General features: G+C 57.9%; 5 protein-coding genes across 17 annotated transcripts in view; 2 read left to right on the forward strand and 3 right to left on the reverse strand.

The window, feature by feature from the left end:
* Eftud2 (elongation factor Tu GTP binding domain containing 2) overlaps positions 1-1,211 on the reverse strand; it is a 33,551-nt gene extending 32,340 nt beyond the window's left edge. For 2 of the 3 annotated variants that reach the window (XM_003465735.5, XM_013148144.3), the window contains exon 1: positions 1,007-1,211. The gene's annotated coding sequence lies outside the window, so the exon portion shown is untranslated. The remainder of the gene's footprint in view (positions 1-1,006) is intronic. The other variant, XM_013148145.3, reaches the window with a different exon arrangement.
* Positions 1,212-1,303: 92 nt separating this feature from the next.
* On the forward strand, positions 1,304-4,402 carry Ccdc103 (coiled-coil domain containing 103). Of its 7 annotated transcripts, XM_063251720.1 has the most exons (6): positions 1,308-1,436; positions 1,982-2,121; positions 2,365-2,419; positions 2,525-2,745; positions 3,138-3,273; positions 3,859-4,402. In XM_063251720.1, the coding sequence occupies exons 4-6, from the start codon at positions 2,603-2,605 to the stop codon at positions 4,270-4,272; spliced, it is 693 nt and encodes a 230-aa protein (XP_063107790.1). In that variant the 5' UTR covers positions 1,308-1,436; positions 1,982-2,121; positions 2,365-2,419; positions 2,525-2,602; the 3' UTR covers positions 4,273-4,402. The 7 variants fall into 7 exon arrangements, with proteins under 7 accessions (XP_013003604.1, XP_063107790.1, XP_063107789.1 ...); XM_013148150.3 differs by lacking the exon at positions 1,982-2,121 and having other exon boundaries at positions 1,304-1,436; XM_063251719.1 differs by having other exon boundaries at positions 1,982-2,419.
* Positions 4,403-4,589: 187 nt separating this feature from the next.
* Fam187a (family with sequence similarity 187 member A) lies at positions 4,590-6,671 on the forward strand. Its single transcript, XM_005001880.4, has one exon. The coding sequence runs from the start codon at positions 5,089-5,091 to the stop codon at positions 6,412-6,414; it is 1,326 nt and encodes a 441-aa protein (XP_005001937.1). The 5' UTR covers positions 4,590-5,088; the 3' UTR covers positions 6,415-6,671.
* A 280-nt stretch (positions 6,672-6,951) lies between these two features.
* On the reverse strand, positions 6,952-12,904 carry Gfap (glial fibrillary acidic protein). Of its 5 annotated transcripts, none has more exons than XM_063251726.1 (10): positions 12,403-12,904; positions 11,945-12,005; positions 11,760-11,855; positions 10,569-10,730; positions 9,945-10,070; positions 9,639-9,859; positions 9,434-9,477; positions 9,138-9,230; positions 8,142-8,248; positions 6,952-7,882 (listed from the first exon to the last, which is right to left on the reverse strand). In XM_063251726.1, exons 1-10 carry the CDS (start codon positions 12,876-12,878, stop codon positions 7,841-7,843), a joined length of 1,428 nt encoding a protein of 475 aa, XP_063107796.1. In that variant the 5' UTR covers positions 12,879-12,904; the 3' UTR covers positions 6,952-7,840. The 5 variants fall into 5 exon arrangements, with proteins under 5 accessions (XP_063107796.1, XP_063107795.1, XP_063107794.1 ...); XM_063251725.1 differs by having other exon boundaries at positions 8,142-8,227; positions 9,113-9,230; XM_063251724.1 differs by lacking the exon at positions 9,138-9,230 and having other exon boundaries at positions 8,142-8,371.
* A 5,158-nt stretch (positions 12,905-18,062) lies between these two features.
* Positions 18,063-25,128, reverse strand: Kif18b (kinesin family member 18B; the record flags this gene model as incomplete). Its single annotated transcript, XM_063249774.1, is given in 17 exon segments — positions 18,063-18,974; positions 19,282-19,368; positions 19,921-20,401; positions 20,550-20,732; positions 22,079-22,085; positions 22,181-22,664; positions 22,853-22,911; positions 23,002-23,065; positions 23,380-23,388; positions 23,557-23,735; positions 23,854-24,051; positions 24,135-24,251; positions 24,335-24,439; positions 24,569-24,726; positions 24,826-24,839; positions 24,841-25,052; positions 25,054-25,128. Coding segments are annotated over 17 exon segments (2,727 nt in total), but the record flags the coding sequence as incomplete, so codon positions are not given.
* Between the last annotated feature and the right edge of the window lie 538 nt (positions 25,129-25,666).

Genomic DNA, 25,666 nt, shown 5'->3' on the forward strand with positions numbered 1-25,666 from the left:
TGGTCTGGCTGGGATATAAAAACCATGTGCTTCCTGCTTGGGTCTCATTTTCTACAGTGCCATCAACAGATGGTATTAAGGGAGATGAAGGCATAAAATAGTTTTTCAAAATCACATCTTCCTTCAGTTGATATTTACTCAGTTTCTACTTATTCCAGGTGCTGTTTTGAGAACTGGCAGGAGAGTATAGACTTATCATTAAACATGAATTATAAGAGAAATTTTACTGTGTCTAGAGAGTCTTTTTGTTTCCAAACAGACATCCCACCTCTGCTCATTTCCCTCCCTTAATACTCCCACAGTGATTACCAAAAGTTTTGCAGACGGTTGCTCCGGAAACGAGCTAACCTCATTTTTAACTCAGGCCCACTGCCCCTGCTATTCTCTCCGAAACTTAAGCCTGGCTGCCTTGATTTCACCCAACGCTTTATTAAAACGCCACCCTCTGTCGCTCTAAGTCTCTCACACACTCGCCAATCCCCCACCTGCAGTTTGTTATGAACACTGATCAGCAGCTGACAGACACTTCTTCACTAGTTTACTATTCATTTCCTCAACTATTTAGGCAAGCACTTTGTTTTGTTTCCTTAGAATCGTGTCTAGTATAAACAGGCCCTTTGTAAGTCTTTGATGAGCGAATCAACGCCTCCAACACAACGCAGAGAGAGTTGCCAACGTTAACAGTGGCTTTTGGTCACAAACCTGTACCTTCCCGCTATATCGCAGGCTCAAAGAACCCCTGACAGAGAGAAAAGGCACAGATGGAACAGGGAGTGAGAGAGATGACCACATAGTTCGCGGCAGGATTTTAACGATGGAAGGTATCGAGGAAACCCCGAGATTGGCGTGGTGGAGTTTCATTCTTTTCCCCGCCTCAGGCCCCCATTTATCCACCTGTGAAATATAAAGGGTTGACATAGCGCCTCTTTCAGATCTGAGGTCTCTTAATTTCCTCTCCCACCCTGAGCAACGCACGCGAATCAACTACCCGCACTCGCTCACCTACCTGCCTGCTCTCCCGAGCGCTCGAGCCCGCCGCCAGAGACTAAGCTTCCGCTCCACACCACGACGACGCTGCGCCCGCGTAGGGAAGGACTCGCCGGCGCCTGCGCCCGCGGTCAAGAAGGACCTCTCTGTTGCCAGCCCCTGCCTGAAGACTGGCTCCGAAGATGGTTGGCCGAGGGGACAGGGACTGAAAAGGGGCGGTGTGAGTCCCCAAACGAAGGCGTGGGATGCGCCAAAGAAAGTTGGACCGGCGGTGCATGAATCTGATCAGGCATCTCGGGACCACCTAAGAAGGGACCTTTCGGCAGTCACGTGGGCATGCCGGTGGAGCGGTTGCTAGGCAACCACAGCCGCTAGCAGTGGAAGGAGCCGAGCTTACCATTTGGTTTTATCAGGGGATCCCTAAAGAAAACAAGGCTGGGGCTGCTGGGGTGAGGGGTCGGGGACTGAGTGACAGGGATGGAAGTATCGTTGTTCTGCTTATTCTAATGAGTGGGAATGGCCCAGATCTAGACTGGAGCCTAGACATCCGAGTCCGGTTGCTGGCCAGCCCTGCTGCCTTCTTAGCTTTTGACTTTTTCGGTCGGGGTAGAAATGGCCAGGGGATTGATTGCAGATCTCCTTCCCTAGGGCATGATCAAACCACAAAATCTAGCTCGACTTACCAGGGTTCTGAGGTTCAGAGCAGTCTCACAACAATAAACGCCAGAGCCCAGACTAGAACCTTAGAGATTTCCTGTAGAAAGGGACCATTCAGCTTCAGGTACCAGAGGCTGCAGAGTCAGAGGAGTGGAACTCACGGGGTTACCTAGCTGCCTGCACTTCCATCCGTGGGCTGAGCCCAGGGATTTGTAGGTGGCGATCCAGGCACTCCTTCCTCTGTCCCTGCCACTGGATTTCCTCCTCAAACTTTGCCTCGGTTTGAGTGAAAAATATCCTCCATTAGAAATACTTAAAGCTGAAATTGTGTTCCCAGGTACCTAAAGAAAATCCTGCTGTTGTGTGAGCTGCTTTTTGGTAACAACTTGCTACGCAGAAGAAGTAAAGAACTGAGCCAGGCATGGTAGCTCACATCTGTAATCGCAGTACTCAGGAGGCCGCTGCAGGAGGATCGTTGTGAGTTTGAGACTAGCCTGGGCTACAAAGTGAGCTCAAGGCCAGCCTGAACTGCCTAGAGAGATCCTGTCTCAGAAAGACAAAAAAAAAAAAAAAAAAACCTGAATTCCAAAGTCCAAATGCCTCCTCAGCTGAAACACCAAAATTATTGTTGTTGTTGTTGTTATTGTACCTAGGGTGTTGCATGTGCTAAGCAAGCACTCTAGCAGTGTGTAGAACTCCCAACCCCTAAAATATTTTCAGAGGTATGGAAGAGAATTAAGGCAGGCTCTACCCTGATAGCCATGAGGTGCCTTATGTAAGTCCTCTCTGTGTAATTCAGTTTGTGTCTGTGAAGTAGAGAGCTGGATTTTTGTAGCACTTTTCAAGACAAAGGCTATCGGATTGTTCTGTGTTCTGGCAGGCAGCCCAGAGGCCGCCTCTCATCTGTGGTGCTCAGCCTGCATTGATGTGCACGCCCTTCGCCTGCCCCGCGTGAGCCATGGAAAAGAATAGCACTGTCGACTTCAAAGCTTTGGAGAAAGAGCTGCAGGCATCACTTGCTGCTGATGAGAAGTACAAGCGAGAGAACGCTGCCAAGTTGCGGGCCGTGGCACAGAAGGTGCCGTCCTACGAAGACTTCAGGTTGGCTCCCAGCTATTTTTTTCAGGCCTCGGGTTCCAACGGGCGGGTGGGGCTGGACAGCAGGTACACAGGAGGCAGGTGCTCAGGAGGCAGGTGTCCAGGAGGCAGGTGCGGTTGGCTCCTGCCCAGACCCCTCCCTCCCATGATCTCCCGCAAGCACCTCGATCTTTTTGCCTCAGTTCTTCTCTGTCAGATGTAGCTGCTGTTCAGTTCAATGAGTGAGACCCTGAGCACAGTGCCTGGAGCACGAGACAGCCTCAAGGCTGTGCCTGCTGTTATTGTTGTCATGGTCATTGTCAGCAGGTCTCGCCTACATCAGGCAAAGTTTGGTTGCCTTAGACCCATAGACACAGTGTTAAATTCACCCTCCAGTCCCTGTCCCTCACCTACAGGAACATCGTCCTCGCATCCCATCTAAAGCCACTGGAACGGAAGGACAGGATGAGTGGGAAGAGAACTGTGTCCTGGAACTACCATGCTGCCCAGGGAAAGATCTTCCAGGAGGACGTGGCTGTCGAAATCTCCCAGGCAGGCGAGCCCCTGGCTGGGCCCATCCATCCCTTTAGTCCCCGTAGGATTCTCTGTTCCACAGCTCCAGCTGTGTCTCCTTGCAAGGCACATCTCTCCTTATTTCCTACCAGAACCTGTCAGAGTCAGGATTCAGTCTCCACCTCAGAAAGAAAGGCAACCAGCATGTGGTGGGGATGGGGCAGGGAGAGAAGAGTGGAAGAGGAGCTGAGCAGGCCCCTGTCAGTCCAGGGACTTTTCATTCTCATATGAGATCTGGATTGCTCTGTCTCAATCCTGCAGTGACATTGGAAGAGGCCCAGTCAGCCCAGACCTTGACACGCTCCCTCCCTGCAGGGTACAGTCCTCTCCTCCCTGCATCTCAGAGTAAACCCCAGCTCACTCTGGAAGGCCAGCACTACCTCCTTCTCATGAGCAGGAGGACCACAAACCACAGCCAGGAGCCCTGGGTCTTCTCACCCTGCCCCACCCCTGTTCCTTCATCTCACACAGAGGCCCATGAGGACCATGGCCTCCCCAGGGATCAGAGAACAGAGCCAGAGCAGCCAGATGAGCCCTGAACCCCCTTTTCTTTCTCTGATGCAGGAGGAGACGCCCTTCCAGCCTGGGACCTCAGCAGAGTTCTACCGTGATTGGCGTCGCCGCTTGCAGAGTGGACCAGAGCGCTACCAGGCGCTGCTGCAGCTTGGGGGCCCCACATTAGGCTGCCTCTTCCAGACAGATGTGGGCTTTGGACTCCTTGGGGAGCTGCTGGTGACCCTGGCTGATCATGTGAGGCCGGCTGACCGAGTAGCAGTGCTGGAGGTGTTGCAGGGCCTGGCAAGCACCAGGCGCTTCCCCCTGAATATGAGCCTGCTGAGCCCTGTGGAGCGTGAGGGCTGCCGAGCCCTGTTCCAGAAGCTACAGGCCATGGGCACCCCTACGGCCGGGCAGAAGGCACCCAGTAAGAAGGAGCAGGGCCTGCTGCAGGAGCTGTGGGGGCTGTACCAGGTCCCCTGACGCTATGGCCACCCTTGGGATCCAGGGGTCATGTGGCATTGCTCAGGGTTTCTGTTATGAACCCACTTCCCCACCTCAACTTGGAATTTTCAGAGCAGTAGTTGGAATTGAATCTTGCCACTTCTCAGTTCCTGATGTCTCCTTTTTTTCTCTGGTACTGAGGGCCATGCCTAGGACCTTTGCCCTGAGCTGTGTCCCAAGCTCAGGGAAAACTTTTTGTTCTTCTTATTTTTTAATTTTGAGACAGAGTCTAAGTCACTTAGTTGTCCAGACTGGGCTCGTACTTTTGATTTTCCTGCCTCAGCCCCCTAGAGTTGCTAGCACTACCGCACCCGGCATCGGTGTTTCAGCCTTGTAGATGCACAGGTCAGCCAAGGGCTTCTCTAACTCTGCTGGGTCTCACAGCCTGAGAGTGTGTCTCCAGAACACCAGGTACAGCCCCACCAGAAGAAAAAGGTGGCAACTCATTCATCTTTGGTGGCACGCTGACCCTGGTGTTCCCCTGACCCAGTGGTCAAAGGCAGTGTTCTTTGAGGTGCAGAGTTTTCCCCAGAGATGGTGTCCCCGGCCTTTGGCTTCTGTCTGCTCACATCCCCTGTGCTGGGCAGGGTGCTCCTCTTCCCCTGGCAGGATGAGAGGGAAGTTTCCCAAGCAGGCCCAGCATCTGGAGCGTTTTCACCACCCTGTGTTCCTGGGCCCATTCTTGGCTGGTGCCAATGTTCTGAGAGGCTCGAGGCTGGTTCTAGAATGACCAGGCCCGGAACTCGGGAGGAGGTGTGTCTGCTGGGGGAGGCACCTGGGATCTGACCGCTCCCCATGCAGTTGGCAGCCTCTGTTCCCAGTATGTGCAACTCTCATCGCCAGGCAACAGTCCCAACCCTCGGGCTCCCCAACCCCATGAGTCCAGCCCACGCCACTGTGCTCCTGTGGGTCTGGGCCATGCTTGAGGCCTTTGAGGTCATGGAGAAGGAGAACATCTTCCAGAAGACACCCTGCCCTGCCTTCCTGATGTTCGACAACGCCGCCTACCTGGCTGACATGAGCTTCGAACTGCCATGCCACTGCAAGCCAGAGCAGGTGCCAGCGGTGGTCTGGTTCCACCAGAAGCACCTGGGCAGCGGCCACACCCAGGTGCTCACAGACTTTGATGGGCAGCTGCTGGTAGAGGCATCACAGGTGCGCACAGGCAGTGACGTGCTGGCCCGCTTTGGTATCCGCATGTTCAGCCTGCTGGTATTCCACGCACAGCCAGAGGACTCGGGCCTGTATTTCTGTGGCACCCAGCAGGGTGACTACTTCTATGCCTACGACGTGGACATCCAGAGTGGTGAGGCACTGGTAGCCACCTTTGAAGACAGGGGCCAGGAGCCCTCATTGGATGAGCGGCATGGGAGCTTCCGCATCTTCACCGCCTTCTGGGAGTGGACAGCCTGTGACCGCTGTGGGGTGCGTGGGGAGCAGTGGCGCCTAGGGCTGTGCTACCTGCAGAGCCCAGACCTTCCACCTCGGTACCACACCATGCCACCTGGCGTGGTGTCCTGTGGCTCTCGGGCCGTGCCCAGGCAGCTCCGAGCCATGGCAGCGGCCCACACCCCCGAGCTGCTGGTGCGGAGCTGCCAGGTGCCCTGCACCAACCGGAGTCGAATCCGCAAGGGCATCCTGGCACTCTACAGCTACGTGTCCAAGCTAGGCAGCAGGCCCTGGCTGCCTCAGGTGCCCATCCAGTTCCACCAGCAGAGACTGGGCCAGGGGCTCATCCTCACCTGCCCCGGGGCCCGACCTGAGCACTCAGTGGCCTGGGACAAGGACCACCAGCCTCTGTACCACACCCAGTACCTGAAGGGGGTCAACAGGTCCATGCGGGTGTTCATTGACCACGGCCACCAGCTGCACATCCGCTTTACCCGGCGCAGTGACCAGGGCACCTACTATTGCTGGCACCAGGGCGTGAAAGTGGCTGGCATCCGGCTGAGCGTGACATCTCGGGGGCACCACCGTGCCTCGCTCTCAGACCCTGAGACCCGCTTTGCCCTGCAGCTTGCCCTGCTTGGCTATCTGCTGATCACGGCCATCTTTGTCACCGTCCACCTCTGCCGCTGCTGCTGCTACTTATTTCGCTGTTGTCCCAACTTGGTCCCCTAGGTCCCCTGTCCCTGGGCGCTGCAGACCCTGGGCTCCTCAGTGTGCTGGTTACCTGGCCCCACGTCTCTGGTGGGCTCCTAGGCCAGGCCAGGGGTGCAGGACAAGGGGCAGACTTGTGGGTCATTGCCTGCTCTTCAGGTTCCTGGTCCTTGGCCTGATCTGGGGGCTGGCCGGAAGGGATGTAGCTGGGATGCATATGCCTGTGTCATGCTGAGCCCTGAGAGGGAGACATAAAGCAATAAATACTCCACAGTGCCCCTCTGGGCTGCTAACGCCTTTGGAGACTGCTAGGGGACCTGGGTCACAGGGAGGAGGGCCCAGTGGGAGCTGGCTGCATCCGTCTTGGCTTCCTCCCGTCATTCTCTGGGAAGGGGACAGGGCAAGGGTCAGAGGCAGACCTTTCTTTTCTTGGGCTGAGCAGTACAGGTGGGGTGTGGGGTGCAGTGCTGATGGGGCTCAGGACCCTTAGGGTCTGCCAGGCTATGCCACAGCCCCACTTCTCTCAGGAACAGACCAGAGAACACTTGGAAGGCAGAGGAAGGTGTAGTAGGGTCTTTATTTCTCTTGGGCAGGTGAGGGCGGCAGCAGCAGCAGCCAGGATGGGGAGGGCAGCCACAAAGGCGCAGCAAGGGGAAAAGGGGTAGAGGGCCTTGGCATAAGCGGGGTGCTGCTAAAATCCAAAGGTGCTCAGTTCTAGGAAGAGGGTGTGTGACCCTGGGGGGGTCGTGGTCTTCTGGCCAGAGCCGCAGTTGGAAGAGACATGCAGCTGGGGCAGCTGTGGTGCTGGAGCCCGGCCACATCCCCCTTTGTTCCCTCAGACCAGTCACTTCCTCGCTGCCGCCTCGGCCCCTCACAGCACTGACCACCTCCCCCCGGGCATGTGGGGCATCCTCCAGTATCAGCCTCTCTGAACCCATGCCTGGGACTACAGCACCTTACTCCCACCTGGTGCCCTTCCCTCCCCACTTAACAGTGCCCACAGTGCCAGGAGCCCTGCGCCCATGTCCTACCCCTGCCTGGAGCTCAAGGCCCCTGAGCCACACTCTGCCTCGCAGTCCAGGACTCTGTCCCACGACCACCAGGGTGGCAGCCTGTTCACTCCCCAGATGTCCTTCTAGAAGGACAGATCCCCCCTCCAACTGTCCCCCACAGCTCTGATCCCTCCTCTAGCTCCAGCTCTTGTGACAGTTGCTATAACAAGAAGATGCAACTTGCTATCTCCCCTGTCCGCCCACTTCTAACCAGGCCGATGCCTCACCCTCCTGACTGCCCTGTGGGAAGTATCTTGTTAGTTCAAGGTGCTGGGTGCTGGGTGCTGGTTCCTGGGCAGGCCTAGTGTGACAGTGTGGCAAGCTGGCATGGAGACAGGAAGTAGGGGTTGGCTGGCCTGATGGGGCTCAGCTGTGGAGGGCCAGCTGCCCTCGCCTCACACGGCATCCTTGTGCTCCTGCTTGGACTCCTTAATGACCTGCAGGGGACAAGGAGCACCACACAGTTGTGAGGGGCTCACACAGACCCTGGTCCCCAGCCAGCCTGGTTCTGTGCATGACAGAAGCTATAGTGACACTGCAGTGAGGCATCTGCTCCCGCCTGCACATGCCCACTGGAGGTGCTGGAAGGGAGCTGGGATGGGGCCAGGTGCCCTCTCCCCACTCCTCAGGGCCCACCTTCACCCTGGCCAGCGTGGGCACCTGAGTCAGGTGAGAAGGGAGACAGGGCCTCCTCACCTCCCCATCACGCATCTCCACCGTCTTGACCACGATGTTCCTCTTGAGGTGGCCCTCGGACATGGACTTGGTGTCCAGGCTGGTCTCTGTGGGCAGAGAGGAGGCCACTGGGCAGCTGCTCCTGCAGGTTTGTGGCTGTGCTTCCCTTGGAAGGCTCTGGCCCCTCCATGCTGTCATTGCACCACTGTCCCTCAGCCCTGGCCCCGGCTTTCTAACAGCCCAGCAGTTCCCTGGGGACAGAACAGTGGGCAGGAAACGTGGCGGACAGGAGCCTAAGCCCCAGCGCAGCCATCCCTAACCTGGTGGCCCTGCTCTGCCTGCTGTAGTCACTTGCTGATCAAGTGGTGGCTGTACCCATTTGTCGGGGTCCGAGGGCGCGATGGGCCCAGCGTGTATTGGTGCCTGTCAGCCTCCTCCCCCTCACCCGCCTGGACCTGGTGACCCCTGGTGGTCCAGCGTGTGGCAAGGTCACTCCATGTTGGCCTGATTGAGCCAGGTTCTGACTCGTGTGCCTCCAGTCCTCCTGAATATAATCCCTGACGCCCCTCTCTCAAAGAACTCAGTTGCCGACATCACAGCCAGGAATAGGGCAGGAAGCTATGTTCCTGCAGGAGTAGCAGCTGGAGCGAAGCACCCCACCGGGCTGCGTCAGCACCAGGCTGAGTTCCTGGGCCTCAGGCTCGGACAAGTCTGCAGGCACAGCTGACCCTGAGTGACCCTGGCCTCCCCCATGACACAAGAGGAGGGGGCAAGGCCGGCCCTTGCTCACAGTCCTTGAGCACCTCATGGGCAGCCAGTAGCCAGCCCTGTGAGGGGACCTTACAGTGGACCCTGGCTGGGTCCTGGCTGGTCACCAAGTCCCCAGGAAGCATGACTGTCCTGGTCCTCTAGGGGATGCCTGGGACGAGGGACCAGGGGACTCAGAGGATGGCCACAGGGCCCATTGTAGTCCGGCTGTGAGGGGCGCTAACCGAGAGCCGCGGGCTCTGTCTACACTTGGCAGGCCCTGCACGGGGAGGACGCACATGGTGAGCCTTTTGAGGTATCTGGTGACCTTGCAGACCTCCCCTTCTGTGGTGCCTTTGCCTCCTGCAGTGGACAAGATTAAGAAAAACACAAACCATCCCAGTGTCAGCCCTGGCAGGGAATAGCTAGGACCCCTCGTAGGGCTGGCACGAGAAAGCTGCTACTGTGTACTTGGGAGCCGAATGCTGGTCAGGAGGCCTTGGGATGGCTCCTGCTGGCCCTGGCAGGATAAGAATTCCCCACCCCACCTTGGGGCCACCACTGACCTCGGATCTGCAGGTTGGAGAAGGTCTGCACAGGAATGGTGATCCTGAAAGACAGAGGATCAGGTGACAGTGGCTAGAGTCACTCAGGCCAGCCCTGCTCCCAGCAACCCCAGCAGGCCCTGCTGTGTGTGGGTGATGCAGGAAGCCTTGGCACAGTCGAGAGCCCCAGGGTCTGGGGTGACCCCCCTGGGGGAGGCAGGCTCACCGGTTCTCCTCGCCCTCCAGCAGCTTCCGGTAGGTGGCAATCTCGATGTCCAGGGCCAGCTTGACACTGAGCAGCTCCTGGTACTCCTGCAGGTGCCGGGCCATCTCGTCCTTGAGGCCCCGGCCCTCCTCCTCCAGCCGGGCCAGCGCCTCCTGGTAGCTGGATGCCTCTTGACTGTGGCGCTCCTCCTGCTCCCGCATCTGGCGCTCCAGGGACTCATTCTGTGGGGCAGGCCGGAGTTGCCAGTGGCCTCTGCTGGTCCAGGGTGCCGAGTCTCCTGCTCTGCCCCCAGCCCCCCAGGCTCACCGTGCCCCGCAGGGACTCCAGGTCACAGGTCAGGGCCTGCAATTGGCGCCGGTAGTCATTGGCCTCATGCTTGGCCTGGCGCAGCAGCTCAGCATTTCGGGCAGCCGCATCCGTGAGGTCGGTGAACTGACAGGGTGGGTGGGGGCTCGTTGGTTGGGGGGCCACGGGGCCTGAGATGGGATGTCACCATCCCCTCCACAGGTCAGACCCCATATCCCGGCCACTCCACTGAGCTCTGCCCTCCTGAAACATCTTTGTCAGCCTGTAGCTGCTGGCCACCCTGCCTGGCCCAGGTCACATCTCCCTGGGCAGGGGCCCTCTGTGTCCCCGACACAGGAGATTTCTAGGCACCAGGACTCAGGCAGGACAGGCATGGAGGAGGAGAGCTTTTGGACTCCAGCAGCTGTTTGCACTCTGGGAAGCCTGGGGTAGGGATGCTCTCAGCCTCTCTGGGCTTCAGCTCTCATCTGTCACAGGGCAGTGCATCGCGGTGGCTCAGCTCTGGGCCAGCGCTGGCTGAAGGCTGCATGGGGCAGCAATGGCAATGCTGGGATGTCCCAGTTCCTGGTGGCCCCTGCAAGCTCCCATCCTGACCCTCGCGTGCTCTGGCATGCCACGCCCTACCTTGGAGCGGTACCACTCTTCCGCCTCCTGCATGTTGCTGGAGGCTGCAGCTTCATACTGCATGCGGATCTCCCTCAGAGCTGCTGTGAGGTCTGGCTTGGCCATGTCCATCTCCACGTGGACTTGCTGCCTGGCCAGCTGCTCCTGGAGCTCCTGCACCTCCTGGACAGGGAGGGACAAAGGACTGGTCTCAGGTCTCTCCACCCCTCTGCCCAGTGTGGTCAAGGGACACAGGGAGCCAGGCAGCCTCATTCTCCAGGCTGGACAGAGGGAGTAGATGTCAGACCTGCACTGGTGACCTCGGGATGACACTGTGTCCCTGGATCCAGGATCCAAGCCAAGTTCAGTGGAGATCCTTGCATTTTTACCCACAGCTCCCATTGTAGTTAAGGCAGATGGCGTCTGAGAGGCTAATGAGTGACCTTGGCTTATGGACCTCTGTGGCGGAAGGGCTTCTGCCTTACAGGAGGACGTGGGGGGAACAGCGGCCCTAGGCCTGCTTCTGCACACGCAGGGGGCCAGGGCTGCTTCGGGTGGGACTGGGCACTCCTACCTCCCCATCTCTCTGTCTCTGAATGTCCCTCTGTCTCTCACCTCTGAGTCTTTATCTTGCTATCTCTCTGTCTCTGCCTCCTGTCTCTGTTCCCTGTCTATCTCCTTCTGAGTCCCTCCTGTCTCTCCGTCTCTGTCTCCTGTGTCTCTGAGTCTCTCCGTCTTCTGTTTCTGTCCCTATCTCTCCTATTGCCTTCTCTGGGTCATCTGTCTCCTCTCTCTGTCCCATCTCTCTCTGTCTCCTTCTGTGAGTTCCTCCGTCCCATCTCTCTCTGTCTCTGCCTCCTGTCTCGCCCCATCTCTGAGTCTCTCCCCATCTCTGGATCTGTCTCCTATGTCTCTGTGTCTCTGTTTTCTGTTTCTGTCTGTCTGACTCTGGGTATCTCCTTATCTCTGTCTCTGGGTCTCTCCCCGTCTCTGGATCTCTCTGTCTGTTGGCATTTTTTTTTTCTTTTTTCCAGTACCAGGGATCAAACTCACAATCTTGCGCTTGCCAAGCAGGTGCTTATGCTGCTGAGCTAAATCCCCAGCCCCTGGATCTGTTTCCTGTGTCTCTCTGTCTCTGTCTCCAGGTCTCTCCTCATCTCTGGGTCTCTCTGTCCTGTCTCTCCTCGTGCCTGCATCCCATCCCATCCTTACCTCCTCATGGATCTTCCTCAGGAATCGGATCTCCTCCTCCAGAGACTCAATTTTTCTCTTCAGGTCGAGCCGGGCCAGTGTAGCATCATCAGCTTCCTGGGGTGGAAGAGGCTGCAGCTGCTCTGACCTGGGCCCCCTGCCCAGCTCCAGCCTGGCCTCCCTGCTTCCCCCTCACCGCTCCTGACCTGTCTATAGCTGGCCAGGCTGTTCTCGGCCTCCAGCCGCAGGGTGGCTTCATCTTGCAGCCTGTGGAGGCATGAGGGTGGCCCTGAGTCCTGGCTTTCTTGAGGACCCTCAGGTCTCTCCTAATCTGCCTGTAGTGGCTGTCAGGACCAGGACCAGGCAATGGCAGAAGGGAGGGTCAGAGGAGCCCGGTGGCGACCACAGGGTGGGTTTCACCTCCATTTCTGCCTCCCAGGTGTTAGGTCAAAGTGGCTTGAGGATCAGAGGCTGGTGCCAGGGACATCTGCTCTGCACCCCAGCTGGCTGCTTGCTCCTTAGGGACACTGCCTTCCCCCCTACCGCCCACCACGTAGACCCAGGCTCCCCAGGCTCAGGGGACCCCAGCCCAGGTGCCACACCCAAGCCCCCCCAGCCCCTGAGGAAGGCTGGCTAGGAGGGCACCTCCTGCTGCTGTCCTCACTTCTGTCGCAGGGTGCCCAGGTCCTGGGCCAGGTTGTCACGCTCCACCTCCAGCCGGGCGCTGCCTGCCGTGAGCTGGTCCAGCCGCAGGCGCAGTTCCCGCAGCTCGGCCTGGTAGACATCGGCCAGCCGGGTGGGCTCGGCGGCCCTTAGCTGGTTCAGCTCTGCGGCCAGCGCCTTGTTCTGCTGCTCCAGAAAGCGGACCTTCTCAATGTAGCTGGCGAAGCGGTCGTTGAGTTCCATCATCTGGGCCCGCTCGCTGGCCCGCGTCTCCTTGAAGCCAGCGTTGAGAGCCCCAGCCAGGGAAAAGTCCACCCGAGCAGGGAGTGGAGGAGCCATCCAGGCCAGGCCCAGGCGGGGGCCAGGACCCAGGCGGCGCATAGCTCCCAGGCCCCCGACCACAGTCTCCAAGGAGGAGACATAGGAGCGGTGGGCAGAGGATGCGCGGTGGGCAGAGGATGCGCGTCTGCGCTCCATCCTGCCAGCTCGCTGGCCCCAGGCCGCCAGGGCTTTATGGAGGCCGCTAGGCTGGCAGCACCCAGGCTGCCCAGCAACGCCTCTGGCATGCCTGAGGGGTGGGGCTGGGCCAGGGCCAGACCTGGGGGGCCACTGTACTTGGAGGTAGGGCTTCCCGAACACGGGCCCTGGCCTGGTAGGGGGCTGGGGCTGGAACCACACAGCAGGGAGATTTCTCTAAGGGACCAGAGCTCTCTTCAAGGGACTGGAGCCCAAGAGGGCCTGATGACCTCTGATCTGCCTTACTGTTTTGCTGTACTGGAGATTGAACCCAGGGGTGCTCTGTCACTGAGCTATGTCCCCACCTCCATTTTCTTGTTTGTTTTGAGATAGAGTCTGCTGTGTAGTTCAGAGTAGCCTTGAACTATGTAGCTCAGGCTGCCCTAAAATTCATGGTTATTCTCCTGCCTCAGCCTCCTGAGTGCTGGGATTACAAATATGCATCACTACGTCCAGTTCCCACCCCTTTTCAACCTTTATTTCAAGGCAGGGTCTCATCAAATTTCGCAGGCTGGCCTCAAATTTGCAGTCTTCCTGCCTCAGCCTCATGAGTAGCTAGCACTACAGGTGTGTGCCACTGCGGCTGGCTCCCACCCTTAGATGGCATAACCCAGGGGTCCCAACTCAGCACCCCTTCAGTGTCTGAGGAGGCAGAGTCTGGTGAGGGACATGTGTGTTCCTGGCTTCCTGTGACCAAGCATGTCCCCCCACTCCCACTCTCTCCCCATTCCCTGGGGATGGGCCTGGGCTGCAGGAGGGTAAACCAGGTCCCCAGTCATTGTTCCAGTAGGGAGAGGAGGGCAGCTTTCTCTCTTTTCCCTACTTGCCTCCCTGCACCCCAGATCCAGGCTCTGACGGTTACAGAGCAGTTCCCAACAACCTTGCAGCACCGATTTTGCTGGACCCCCTCTCCTGTGCCCCTGGACATTGGGTGAGGGGGGCGGGCTGCATCTGGAAACTTGGAGCTACTGTTTCATCCAAGGGGAGTGGAGGCAGGGTACAGGTGCTCCCCTAACCTTGGAGCCCACCTAGCACCTCAAGTGGCCATCCCCGGAGGCTTCTGAGAAACAGACCCATGCACATGCACAGGCACACACAGGTACACATGGGCACCCACACACACATGGGTACACACAAGCATGGGTACACATGCACATGGGCAGGTATACACATGGGCACACACGAGTATACGCACACAGCCCACTCAGGCCTGCCCTGCCTCTCTGTACTATGCCCCAACCTGTTGAATGAGGCCTTGTTCACCAGTCAGGTTTTACAAGGCCAGGGCATCCCAGGGTGTGTATGTTGTGAATGCACTTTTTGTGTATGCTTTTATGCCAAGACCCTGCAACATCAGGCAGGCGCCTGTGAGTCCTGCTCTGAGACCTTCCTGGAACAAGGCAGGCCGTGTGCCCACCCAGGCCATTGTGTCTGTGCCAGGCTGTCACTGGAAGGTGCCAGCAGGGGCTGTGGGCCCAGCCCAGTGCTGCCAGGGCTCAGCAACAGGCCAATGCCTGCCAGGGCGCCTGGCCCAGGGTGCCTTGTGCTGGCCATTCCTGCCCCATCATGATGGGGGTGGGGAGCAAGCTCTTGCTCCAGGCCATGCTGCTGGGAGCAGCTGCCTTCAGGGTCCCCCAGCGTGAGCCCGAGAGGGTTCCCAGGGAGGAGGGTCCAGCCACTGTGGTTTCCCCAACTCATCCTTACTAATTTTTATCATGTGGTAACAAAAAAATCAGCAAATACAGATAAGCAATACTAAAGAATTTAACCACCCATAATTTTGCCACCTGGAGATAAACACTACCAGATTTTTTTCTAAAGATATAAAAATTCTTCCTTCAAAATAGGCTCATGCTGCAGAAATTACTTTGCAACATGCTTTTCTGGTCTGCTATGACCATCTTTCCACACCAATACTTTTTTCCACCATCCCGGTGACAGCTGTGCAGTCTCCCCTGACTGCATCCCCGTCATCAGGCCCTTGGTCTGCTGGTGATATCTCCCCTGGGCCTCGCTGCACACAGGCCGCTGCCTGCAGGGGTGGACGCAGTGGTAGAGCCAGGTGGCCCTGAGTGTCACCTCCCCTGGGCTTCCTCTTCTGTCCCCACACCCAGGCTGGTGTCGCAGCCATGCTGCTGGCCTGGCACACAGGTGCCAAGCGCACCCTGCTTCACTCCCAGGTGAGACGCGGCAGCTTCACTGGGTCCCTCACCAGCAGTGGAATCTGCCAGGTGACCCTGTACGCAGGCAAAGCCTGAGGCTCCAGAACAGCACTAGCCCCTTAGGCCTCAGCCTGCCCTGAGGGACTGAGCACCACAGCCACTAGATGGTGCTGCTCTGCTGCCCAGGCTGCCACTTTCATGCCTCCCTGGCAAATTGCTCTTCCTTCCCTGTCTCCCTTGTCCTGTCCACCAGACCCAGGAGCACTAATCTCCAGCCCTTTCCATATTTTTATCCTGAGATGTTGTCTTGCCAAGTTGTCCTGTCTCAGCCTCCCAAGCTTTTGGGAGCAGAGTGGCAGTTGGGGTGGCTCAGGCACAGTCTCGCCGCCCCAGCAGAGCATCCCTTATTCTCAGACTCCACTGAGACTCTGGCACTGCCTGCCAGAATTGTGAGTGCAGCCCTGTGGACTACCTCATGTTCTCCTGAGTCTCCATTTCTACTCCTGCCTCCAAGATGCCTGTGAAAATACTGCAGGTGCCTTGCATTTATTTTTTGGCGCTGGGGACAGAATCCAAGGCTCCGGGAGTGCCAAGGAAGTGCTCATCACTGAATATAGCTTAGGAACCCCTCCATCACTCTCGCTGAACTGCGCAGGGAATCCTTCTGCCTTAGCCCCTGAGATGGCTGACACGATAGTGTCATCACGTCCACCTTCACAGCTTCCATACACCTTCTCTGTGCTCAGACTCCTGGGCCACACATGGTCCACAGTGAGGGTCCTCACACCCTCAACTCCCCTGGCAAAAGACAGGCAGAGTGAAAGTGCTCTAAAGGATATAACTGCATGTACATTTAAGTGTATAAGATAGATGACCATATTACTGAGTTTTGTTGGATCATTGAACAGAACTGTTTGCAGTCTCACTGTTTGAATGTCCACTCTATATGCTTTAATTTTGTAACTTGAACAACTATTTCTAAGATGACAATATGTAATCTATTAACTAGTGATTTCCTACTGTTTTTTTCTGAAGTTCTGTACGACTTGTACCCTTTTTCTGTTTTTTTTTTTCTTTTTCTCCTTAAATAAAATTAAAAAAAAAAAAAAAGACAGGCAGAGTGACCAGGACCGAGGGGCAGCAGTTGGTGATGAGGGGTTGGTGTCCCTGTCTGTCCCTTCTCCCTTCTCCCATCTCAGACAGGCCCCATGGGATGGAGACCTCCTGCTAGGTGTCATGTGCCCTTGGAAGGGCTCCCAAGGCTGTCCCTGCCTCAGTCCAGCCAGGCCTGCCCTCCTTCCTGGCCATCATGTGTGGTGAGGTCACCTTGAGTTCCCTTCCCAACCACAGGGCCAAGGTAGTTCAGGATAAGAGCTTGGTCTTTCTCCCCAACCTAGCCTTTTAACCGCTTCCCTCATTCTGCTATCTGCTTATCTGCCTCCTGGAGCCAGACCACCCCGTCCCTCAGGAGGGGACAGAGAGGCAGGGACAGGTGGGGCCCTGGTGAGGAGCAGGTGGCATTCCCAGCCCACCACCCCCAGGTGGACCAGAGATCAATCAAGCTGGGTCCCAAGGGAGGTGGAAACAACCTTGGTCCCCAGGTCCGGGTTCCCTGCCCCATCACCAGCCATCACCCCAGGTCCTTCATCCCATGTATGAGAAAAGGCACCACCACCTGGTGCCAGCTGGCAGCAGGTGACAGACAGCAGAGTCCTCTGCTGGGGGACACAGATGGAGTAGGGCTGGGGCAGATCCCCAAGTGAGAGGCTGCTGCCACAGATGCCCTGGCCAGGATGGTCCTCAAGGGTCCAAGCAGTGGGCTGGGCGTGGAGATTCAAGAATCTGGCCCCTACTCTGGCAGCTGTCCACAACCATGGGGTCGGCTCCCACTCAGTGACCGGGACAAGTGCTGTCCCACTCCATGAAAGGGACTAAGTTCGGTTTTCAGCTGCTGGAGCCAAGCTGGGTTCTGTGAACTGAAGGGACTCAAGCTCATGCAAGGAGCAGGGAGGGACATGGACATCAGAGCCCATGGGCAGGCGGCACAAGGCCTAGCTAGGCTCAGTGACTGAGAGCCCCAATCTCTCGTGGTGACCATGTGGGAACCATCCAACCCCAGACTTCTGGCAAGGAGTCAGCTGCACCATACTGCCCCCCATAGAGCTCAGATCTGGGCCTGTGGACACCAAAGCTGATGACCTACCAGGGGAGAGGCTGTGCAGTTAATGGGTTACCTGAGAGCATGGGCCAAACTGCAGAGTGAGCAGCTGCCGGGGCATGCTTGTCAAGGTGACTTCCGCCAGACCTTGTTCCCCCTCACCTCCTGCCCTGCCTGTCACCTCTGCACTGGGGGTGGTGATGACCAAGTGAGCAGGAACTGCCCACACCTGTGGGGATTGGGAGTCAGTGCTCTGGCTGCAGAGCCCTGAGCGCCACCCTGCGCAGTAGAAGCAGCTCCGTAGCACTACTGCAGGGTGCAGCACGGGTGCCAGGTCTTCCCCCACCCCTCATAGCCCTCATCATTCACCTCCTCTGTCCTCCCTCCTTCCTCTTCCGGTGGTACAGCACCCAGGAGGCCGTGGCTGCAGCGTGGTGGTGTCCCCAGTCCTCCAGGGAAGGGGAGGTCAGGACCGAGCTGTAACCAGGCAGAAGGGTAGCTGCTCCCCCAGACAGATCAGTTGCCCCTGAACCTTGGCAATCACCACACACCATCCAACTGGTGCTAAATCCCCTCAAGTGTTTGTCTCCGAAGCTGGTCAAACCCAGGCTCCTGCACACAATTCTCTCAGCCAGCGCGGCCCTCATGGAAGATGGAGCTGTCTGCACATATCTACCCCATGTCCATCAGGGCTCTGGCTGGGGGGGACCCCAGGGGTGGCTGCTTCCTGACTGGGGCTGTGCCCATGATGGGGTGGCTGTGCCCAGAGGTTCCGAGCCTGGGGTTGAAGTGTTGCTGCCTGTGCAGGTAACAAAGGCCCCTAGCTAGATGAGGAATTTTTTATTTTTTTATTTAAAGAAAAAAAGGACATTAAAAAAAAAAAGCTTTTAAAAGGGTACAAGTTATCAAGAAAAAAATATAAAGAAAAAAAATATAAAGAAGTTAATACGTTACATGTCTTCTTAGAAATAGATAAGGAATTTGATTATTGGAGTAAAACATACCACATTCACGCATGGGTGTTCTTACGTGCACGGCGGGGGGGCGGGATTAGAGTGGAACTCTGTGTTCACCCCAGCACTGATGCCAAGGGTGGCCTGAGTCCACACCTACACACTGATGTGATCCCATGCAGATGACAACTCTGACTTCCTCTGAGGGTTCAGACAGTGTCACTGCCAGGCCAGGCAAAGAATACTCTGCTGGGTCACCTGGAGCCACATAGGCCTCCAGGGCGCCCAGCTCTTCTGCTCCCCTCAGCAGCGTCTAGGGTAGACCAGGTGGGCATTGCAGATGGCACCCCTAACACTCATTCAAGAATGTGCTGGGGGGCCCAGTTTCAGCCACAAGGGAGGAAGACGGAGTGGGATTGGCAGGAACGGGGTGGCAAGGAGTGGGGTGAGTAGTAGCACAGGGGTCAGGACCCCGGGGTGATGCAGTTCTCAGTTGGTAGCATCTCCCCAATCCTGGCCAGCTTCTCCTGGATCTTCAGCCTCAGGGTGACTCCAGCGGGCGGGGTAGAAAGAGGAGAGAGAGTGAGGGCTGTCTTCGGGCTGCCCTGGCCCCACCCATAGTCTCCTGCTACCTCTGTTGGGTGCTGGGGTCCTCCAGGGCTCCCTCCCATGCTCAGCTCTTGTCCCAGTGTGGTCACCTGGGAGGGTGAGGGGCCCTGCTGGCCTCTTCAAGGAGCTGCTGGACAGGCGTGGAATGCAGCTGCGGCCCCAGGGGACACAGGAGCTGTAGGAGGGTGGTGTGGTCACAGCCCAGCCTGGGCCAGGGGACACATGGGGCAGGGACTAGACACAATGCCTGGAAGGCAGGGGAGGGACCAGGAGCTTGGATCAAGATGGGACAGCCCAGACTGGGTGACCAGTGAGTGCTGACTGAGCCCTGCATGGGGCTGTGACCTTTTGCCTCCAGGATGTGATGCCAACAGGGCTTACAAGGCCTCATTTCTCCAGGGCTGGCCGGGACTGGGGTGGGGGCCATGCTCAGCCCTGGGGCCACTGCCCTTGGGTATCCTGCCCTGCCATGCAGGCCTCACCTCACTGGGCGCCTCCTCCTGCAGGCCGAGGCCCCGGGCAAGGATGTGGACTGGGGACCCCTCGAAGTGAACAGGATCATTGGTTCACTGTGGGGAAGGATGAAGGAGGCCAGTCAGGAGGGGCAGGCAAGGCCCCAGCCCCTTCTGCCCTCCACCAAGCTGACTGCTGAGTGACAACATGGTCTAGAGGCCGTCCAGCTGTCAATCTCCAGCCCTGCCGCCTACCCTGCTCTGCACCAACTACTGAGAGCTAAGCAGGAGCACTGCTGCCTGTGCCCAGGGAGGCTGCCACTCACTCTCTACCACAGACCATTCCCAGCTGGCTGCCGCCCCTCCAGGCCATAAAGGTGGGGTCTAGAAGCTGGGGTGCCAGCTGCCTCCTACTCAGGAGGCAATCCTGTTCAAGTATTGCCTGTTCTCAATGCTGAGCGAGGAGACCCTGGGGGTTCCAAGGCAGAAGCAGGCTTCTGTAGGGACCATGCATCCCTGGTGCTCAGCTGCCAGCACAGAATTGGGCCCCTGGGGCCCAAGCAGCATAGCCTGGATGGCATGCTCCTTGGGCCCAAGTGGCAGGTGGCAAACATCCAGCTCAAAGAATCTGCTGCTCTCTGGGCTGACCCTGACCCTTGGCCAGAAGACTATAAGACCCACGTGGGGACTAAGGCCTGGCCAGGCTTGGGCCACTCCTGGGAGCTGAGCTTCGAGGGAGGCTCCTCTGAGAGGTCAAAAGTGGTGTTGAGGTCAAAGGTGGTGTTGAGGTCAAAGGTGGGCAGCCTCAGGGGTGTGGTACAGTTCTGCAGGGCTGAAGGGCCCATGGGTGCCCAGCGTTTGATGATGGTGGCTGGGCAGAGGGGAGCAGGGTGGCAGGCGGGGGAGGCCTGGGCTTCTGTGGGGGTGTAGGACAGGGAGGTCTGGTGCTGGCGCTTGGCTCCCTGCCTCGGGGCCAGGCTGTTGAGCTCTGCAGAGCTTGGTCTCCTCTTTCTCTTCCTTTTCTCTATGGGCTGTCAGGACACTGTGGCTGAAGTGCCATTGGGCCCAGGAAGGACACCCAGGTTGTACGTGAGGCCACTCTGCCGCTTTGCCATGGCCTGGGTCACAGGGCCACAGTAGCCTGGGGATCCTGGGCAGAGAGGAGGAGGAGCAGATATAGACACGAGAGCTGGATCCCAGACGGGAAGAAGGAGCCTGAAGCCAAGTGGCAGCTACCAGCCCAACACTGCAGGCCTGGAGGCCGCCCATGTGTCCATGGTAGGCAGGGTGACACTCACGGGACTCTGAATTTGGCTCCTGAACCAGGTCCGGCGTCCTGCAGCTCTCAGTCCCGGGACCACTGTATGCTTCAAGCACCAGCTGCTGCACTGTCTGGAATTCCGTGGTCAGGTCCGAGGTGAGCAGGCCAGCGGCCCGGAGCAGTGCATGTTGCTGCTGGACCAGGCACAGCACTCGGAGGACTAGCCTGGGACAGAGGGCTCTGTTACTCTCGGTCTAGCCGCGGGCTCACCTGGCCAATCCCCAGCTCCCTGTCCACCTCGCTGAGTGCCAAGCCAGCCAAGGAGGTGGTAGACTGTGACACTGCTCTCCGTGCACAGGAGTGGGGAAAGAGCCTCTGTCACTGAGTACTCTCAAGGTCTGAGTTTCCTTCTGAGTGGCTCTGTCACTTACTAGTGCCATGATTCTAAATTCATTTATCCTTGGGCAGTGCACACCTGTCATGCTGGCACTCTGGGAGGCTGAGACAGGAAGATGCTGAATCTACCCTGGATAACTCAGTGAGGCTGTCTTAAAATTTTTCAGAAACAGCCTAAGGATGACACTCAGTGCAAAGCTTCCGGGTTCAACCCACAGTATAAAAAGGAAAAAAAAAAAAAGGCTGGGCATATAGTGCATGCCTTTAATCCCAATACTGGAGAGGCCAAGGCAGGAGGATCACTGTGTTTGAGGTCAGCCTGGAAGGAAGTCTCTGCGTCAAAAAGACCACAAAAGTAAATAAATAAAAAATATAAAAATAAATAGGAAAAAAAACTCAGAGGTCTTCAAAATAGGTTCCCAACATGCACTGGGGACAGACTGTCTTGTCTGTCCTCTGGGTGAGACCTCAGTGTGAGGTTCCCTACAAGAGAGGACTTCGAAGCTGGGAAAAAACTGAAAAACCACTGAACTGGAAGATCTCAGAGCAGCTCAAGGGCCTGGGAGCGCAAGATGCTGAACTTGAAAGGAAACTATTTTTGATGTGGCTGTCGGCGTGTTTCCAAGTATGGAGCAGATCTGGGAAGTTTTAGAACGTCCTGCAGCCCCTGGCTCTCAGGGCCCTGGCATCAGGAAAGAGGGGGATGGGGGCTGATCCTGCATCTCGGCCAACTGCAGGCAGGGTGGAAACAAGGTCATAATCCTTTCCTCCGCGACAGGGTCACCTGCAGGGTCAGCGGGGTGTGCGCCTGCATGTCCTGCTCTGGGGCCCCAGAGCCAAGCAGAAGAGGTAACGAGTGCTGATTATTCAGGCATCGGCCTCAGCATTTCTGCTGAGTCGGGAACAGATACTCCCAACAAGAAATAAAATTAAACTGGCCTTCTGTCTAGGAGCTTTAAATATATGGCCTAGCACGTGGAGGCCCAGGAGGTTGGCAGTGCCCGGAGCAGGCGGTTCTGGGAGGGGCCTGCATGGGGAACAGTGGATGATTCTGAGCAGGGCAAGGGTGGAAATTGGTGAGGACACTGCCCCATGGGGACTGATGCTCATGGGGAGCAGCACCCATGGTGCCCTAAACCCCAGCTCCATCTCTAGGAGCTAAGCCCCTACCTCCCGCCTGGACCCGAACAGAGGTGAGAAGACACTCACAGCCCATAGTGTTCCCCTCAAGGTCTCCGCAGTGACAGTGGCGTCGAGGTCGGCTCAGAGGGCCCAGAAGCTGGGCTTCTTAGGTCTGGCTCTGGCATCTGGGCTGGAACCTAAGGAGGAAGAAGGCACTACAGGAGCAGAAGCAGGATGACCTCCCGAAGTACCCTCTGCAAGTGGCTGGGCCCAGTCACTTCCACATATAAGGAGCTGCAGCAGCAGCAGCGTCCAGGGAAGTAGGAGGGGCCTCTGCTGCCCTGGCCAGGCCTTGCCCCCTTCTATCTTGACTGGGCCTGCATCTCTGAGGCTGCTGCTACTGCGCCTGGGTGGGAACCTCGCCTGGTCTGCAGAGCTCCCTTTCTGTGCCTGCAGCTCCTGGGCTTCTGTCTCAGGGCTCTGGTCGAGAAGGGCTCCAGGCCCTGCAGGGAGCCCTGGGTGAGAGGCACCTGCAGGTGGGGAGGAGGGGTGAGTGGGAGGGAGGACATGAGCCAGGCAGAGAGGAGTCAGAAACAATAGCCCTGAGTCTGAGTAGGGGGCAGCGGCCACACAACTATCCTGGCACGCAGAAGCTGAGACAGGAGGATTGTGAATTGGGTCTCTGCCTGGGCAAATCAAGGACAGAATGGGAAACAGGGAGAGCACAGGCAGCAGCAGTGAGTGTGCCTCCTCCCAGGACACAGGGTTCCCAGTGGGCCCAGGCCCAGGTGTGGGGACAGAGTGGGGCTGGGGTCCACTTACCCCTGCGGCACCCGTGTATTTGCCTCGAGCTCCTGCAGCTTCCTTCTCAGGGAGGCCACCTGCAACATAGTGGCCCGGCCAGCTGGCTGTGAGCCAGAGTGCAGCACAGTGCCCTGGGGCACACACCCAGTGTACCAGCAGCTGCTCACCTCGGCCTGTAGCTGCTGACAGATGGTGGCAACATGGCTGATGTGACAATCCAGGGTGACCACACTCTCTTCAGCTGTGAGGGGCGGGGACAGCAGTGTCCACTGAGCAGCTGGGCGGCCTCATGGAGCAGCACTGAGGCCAGAGCCCAGAACAGTGCGAGAGTCCTGATCCTAGCAGGATGTGCTGGCTAGGCTCCAGGGAGGACGGGGTGAGGGCCTGCACTGGCACTCATTAGAGAGCTGTGTGGGTGCTCAAGTGGCTTTGAGGGAACTTTCCTGCTGCCTAAAATGAGCCTGAACCCTGGGCCGCTACTGGTCAGGCTGTTCCACTCCTCCAGGCCTCCCTCAGTCAGTAGAGACCGTCCTGCCTCTGTCCACTGAGTCTTCCTGAAAGCATGACAGTGCTACTTCTATTATAGGTTCCCTCCAAAAATGGAACACAGGGAGTGTCTTTCCTCTCTGCCCAGAGACACTGGGTGGGCACTTGGGATGCTGTCCTGGCCCTTCCCCTCCCAGGCCATGACCCTGCCCAGGCCCTGTCCCCAGCCAGCACACACCGTGAGCCGGATCTCCTTGGCCCAGTCGGCACACTTGAGGGTGTTGTAGGTGTCCTTGTAGGCCAGGCCGGAGGGGCTGATGTTGGCGATCATCATGGTGTGGCAGTTGCCCCCTAGGGAGTCCTTGAGCAGGGGGGTCAGCTTGCTGTCCCGGAAGGGCACGTGACCCCTGCGGCCCTGTGACGGGAGCAGGGGCTGGGCTGGGCTGGATTGCTGGGGCCCATGCAGGGGGTTCACCATGGGTTTGGGCACTGCCTGCAGCCAAGCGGGGGTTGCAGGTAACACACAGCCTTACCTTGGCATCACCCAGGGCGTTGAGGATACTGATGAGGGCCAGCAGGGATCAGTTGATGCTGGCCCCTTTCCGAAGCCACTCACCCCAGGTGTGGGTTCTGGACGCCCACTCCGAGCTCACCAGATCAGTCAGGCTCATCTTGGCCACTTAGAGGGCCTACGTTGGCCCTGGCACATGGACCTGCTGCCTCACAAAGATCTGGGGTAGACGGTGAGATGAGGGGTAGGTGGTGGGTTGGGGCACATGGCCACCTAGTCCCAGACTTGGCTCACCCCACAAACCTGGAAGATGGCATGCAAGCAGGAGGATGTGGCATTGGCATTAACATCGGTGGGGTGCTGCATGCAGCTGTGATTATCATGGCTCAGCATCTCCAGCAGCTGCTCAGCCGATGCAGGCTGTGAAGCAGGCGGTGCCCAGGGCAGCTGCTGTCAGAGCTGTCACCACCCATCCAGTTGCCTGCAGTGTCCCTGGCCTGCACCGGGTGGAAAGACAGGCCCTGTACCACCACGCTCCTGTCAGAATCCTCTTGGGTGCTCAGGGGCCCCTTGGGCTGCAGGAGGTCGTGGATCTGTTCATTGTAGACCTGGGGGCACAGGGGGAGGGCCCTCAGTGTCACCTGGCATGGCTGGGGCCCTGGACATGGGGGCAGGAATGGAAGGGCGGGTGCACCTCCTCAAGTCCCACCCCAGTCCCCACCCAGGCTCGGCCTCACCTCCAGGTAGCTGACTAGCACCTCAAATGGCTTCTCCTCCTGCAGGGCCTCCAGGAGCCGGTACAGCTCCACAGTGGTCAGGTACATGATGCCAGGGTCCCCGTGATGCCCTACCAATGTGTGTGTCTTCCCAGCCCCCATGGCCCCATAGGCAAACACTGGAGGACACAGGGGTGGAGGCCGGCAGTGGGCCACACTGTTCTGCCTGCCCCTCGCCTCTGTCCCAAGCGCTGGGTCACTGCCCCTCCGTCCCTCACCTGAGCAGTTGTAGCAGGCCATCCAGGAGGCCGTGCGTGGTGTGCTGGAACACGTCCTGCTGCATGGCCCCCTCCCCGAAGACCCGGTCAAAGACAAATATCAGGTCTTTGCCCTTCTTCTTTGGGCCATCCTGGGTGCCACACCGCTTGAGGGGAGGGAGGCCCCTGGTGGGCTCCCCGGGGCTGAACACCAGCACTAGGTCATCTACCACCTGTACCACAGGGGGGTCGCTGGCCCTCCAGCTCCCGAGGTGTGGGGGGCTGTACCTGCACCACCACCTGGACCACGCTGTCCTTGGCTGCTGTCATGGCAACACCTGCAGAATCAGGATGAGGTTCAGGTTCAAGCACCTGGGCCCTCGCATCCAGGGTCTGCCCCAGCCCTCCCGGTGGGTCTGGGAGAGTGGGCACCGACACAACAGCCTCCTCACATTCAGCCCATCCTGGCTGCTGGTATCCCTGAGTTGCTGTGTGCCCTCCTGTGGAGGCTGCACTTCCCCACCAGGTCACATTCCAGCCAGCTTCAGGGGAAGAGGCGACAGCCCAGTCAAGGTGTCCCACCACTATTCTCGCTGCTCCTGGACTCACTGGGCCCTGACCTTAGAAACTGCACTGGGTGGGGACACAGCTTCAGCCTGCCTGAGGCCCTGGACAGAGGCCTAGGCCGGGGCTGGGACTGATGGGTTGCTGCAATCCCAGCCACACTGGGATTACAGCTGGCAAGGCAGTAAATTTACATATCTATTGTGTTACATCAAACCTTTTAGGCAAAAACACAGTACTGCCTGTTCAGATCTTTTTTACGTCCTTCAAGATTTTACAGTTTTCTATCTTTTTGAGT

The sequence above is a fragment of the Cavia porcellus genome, unplaced genomic scaffold, assembly GCF_034190915.1.
Source record: "Cavia porcellus strain 051 isolate PalLab524CR breed Dunkin Hartley unplaced genomic scaffold, mCavPor4.1 scaffold_6, whole genome shotgun sequence".
NCBI classification, from domain to species: domain Eukaryota; kingdom Metazoa; phylum Chordata; class Mammalia; order Rodentia; family Caviidae; genus Cavia; species Cavia porcellus.

Bases quoted from the DNA above. Each gene is read 5' to 3' on its own strand.
- Gfap (XM_063251724.1), bottom strand. From the start codon at position 12,878: ATGGAGCGCAGACGCGCATCCTCTGCCCACCGCGCATCCTCTGCCCAC. The intron at 12,006-12,402 runs GTGAGGACAGCA...ATGCCTCCACAG, and splicing joins CTGGGCACCCTGCGACAGAA to GCTGCAAGATGAAGCCACCC. The intron at 9,478-9,638 runs GTGAGCCTGCCT...TCTGTCTTTCAG, and splicing joins CTGGAGGGCGAGGAGAACCG to GATCACCATTCCTGTGCAGA.
- Fam187a (XM_005001880.4), top strand. From the start codon at position 5,089: ATGCAGTTGGCAGCCTCTGTTCCCAGTATGTGCAACTCTCATCGCCAG.
- Ccdc103 (XM_013148150.3), top strand. From the start codon at position 2,603: ATGGAAAAGAATAGCACTGTCGACTTCAAAGCTTTGGAGAAAGAGCTG. The intron at 2,746-3,137 runs GTTGGCTCCCAG...CCTCACCTACAG, and splicing joins CCGTCCTACGAAGACTTCAG to GAACATCGTCCTCGCATCCC. The intron at 3,274-3,858 runs GCAGGCGAGCCC...TCTCTGATGCAG, and splicing joins TGGCTGTCGAAATCTCCCAG to GAGGAGACGCCCTTCCAGCC.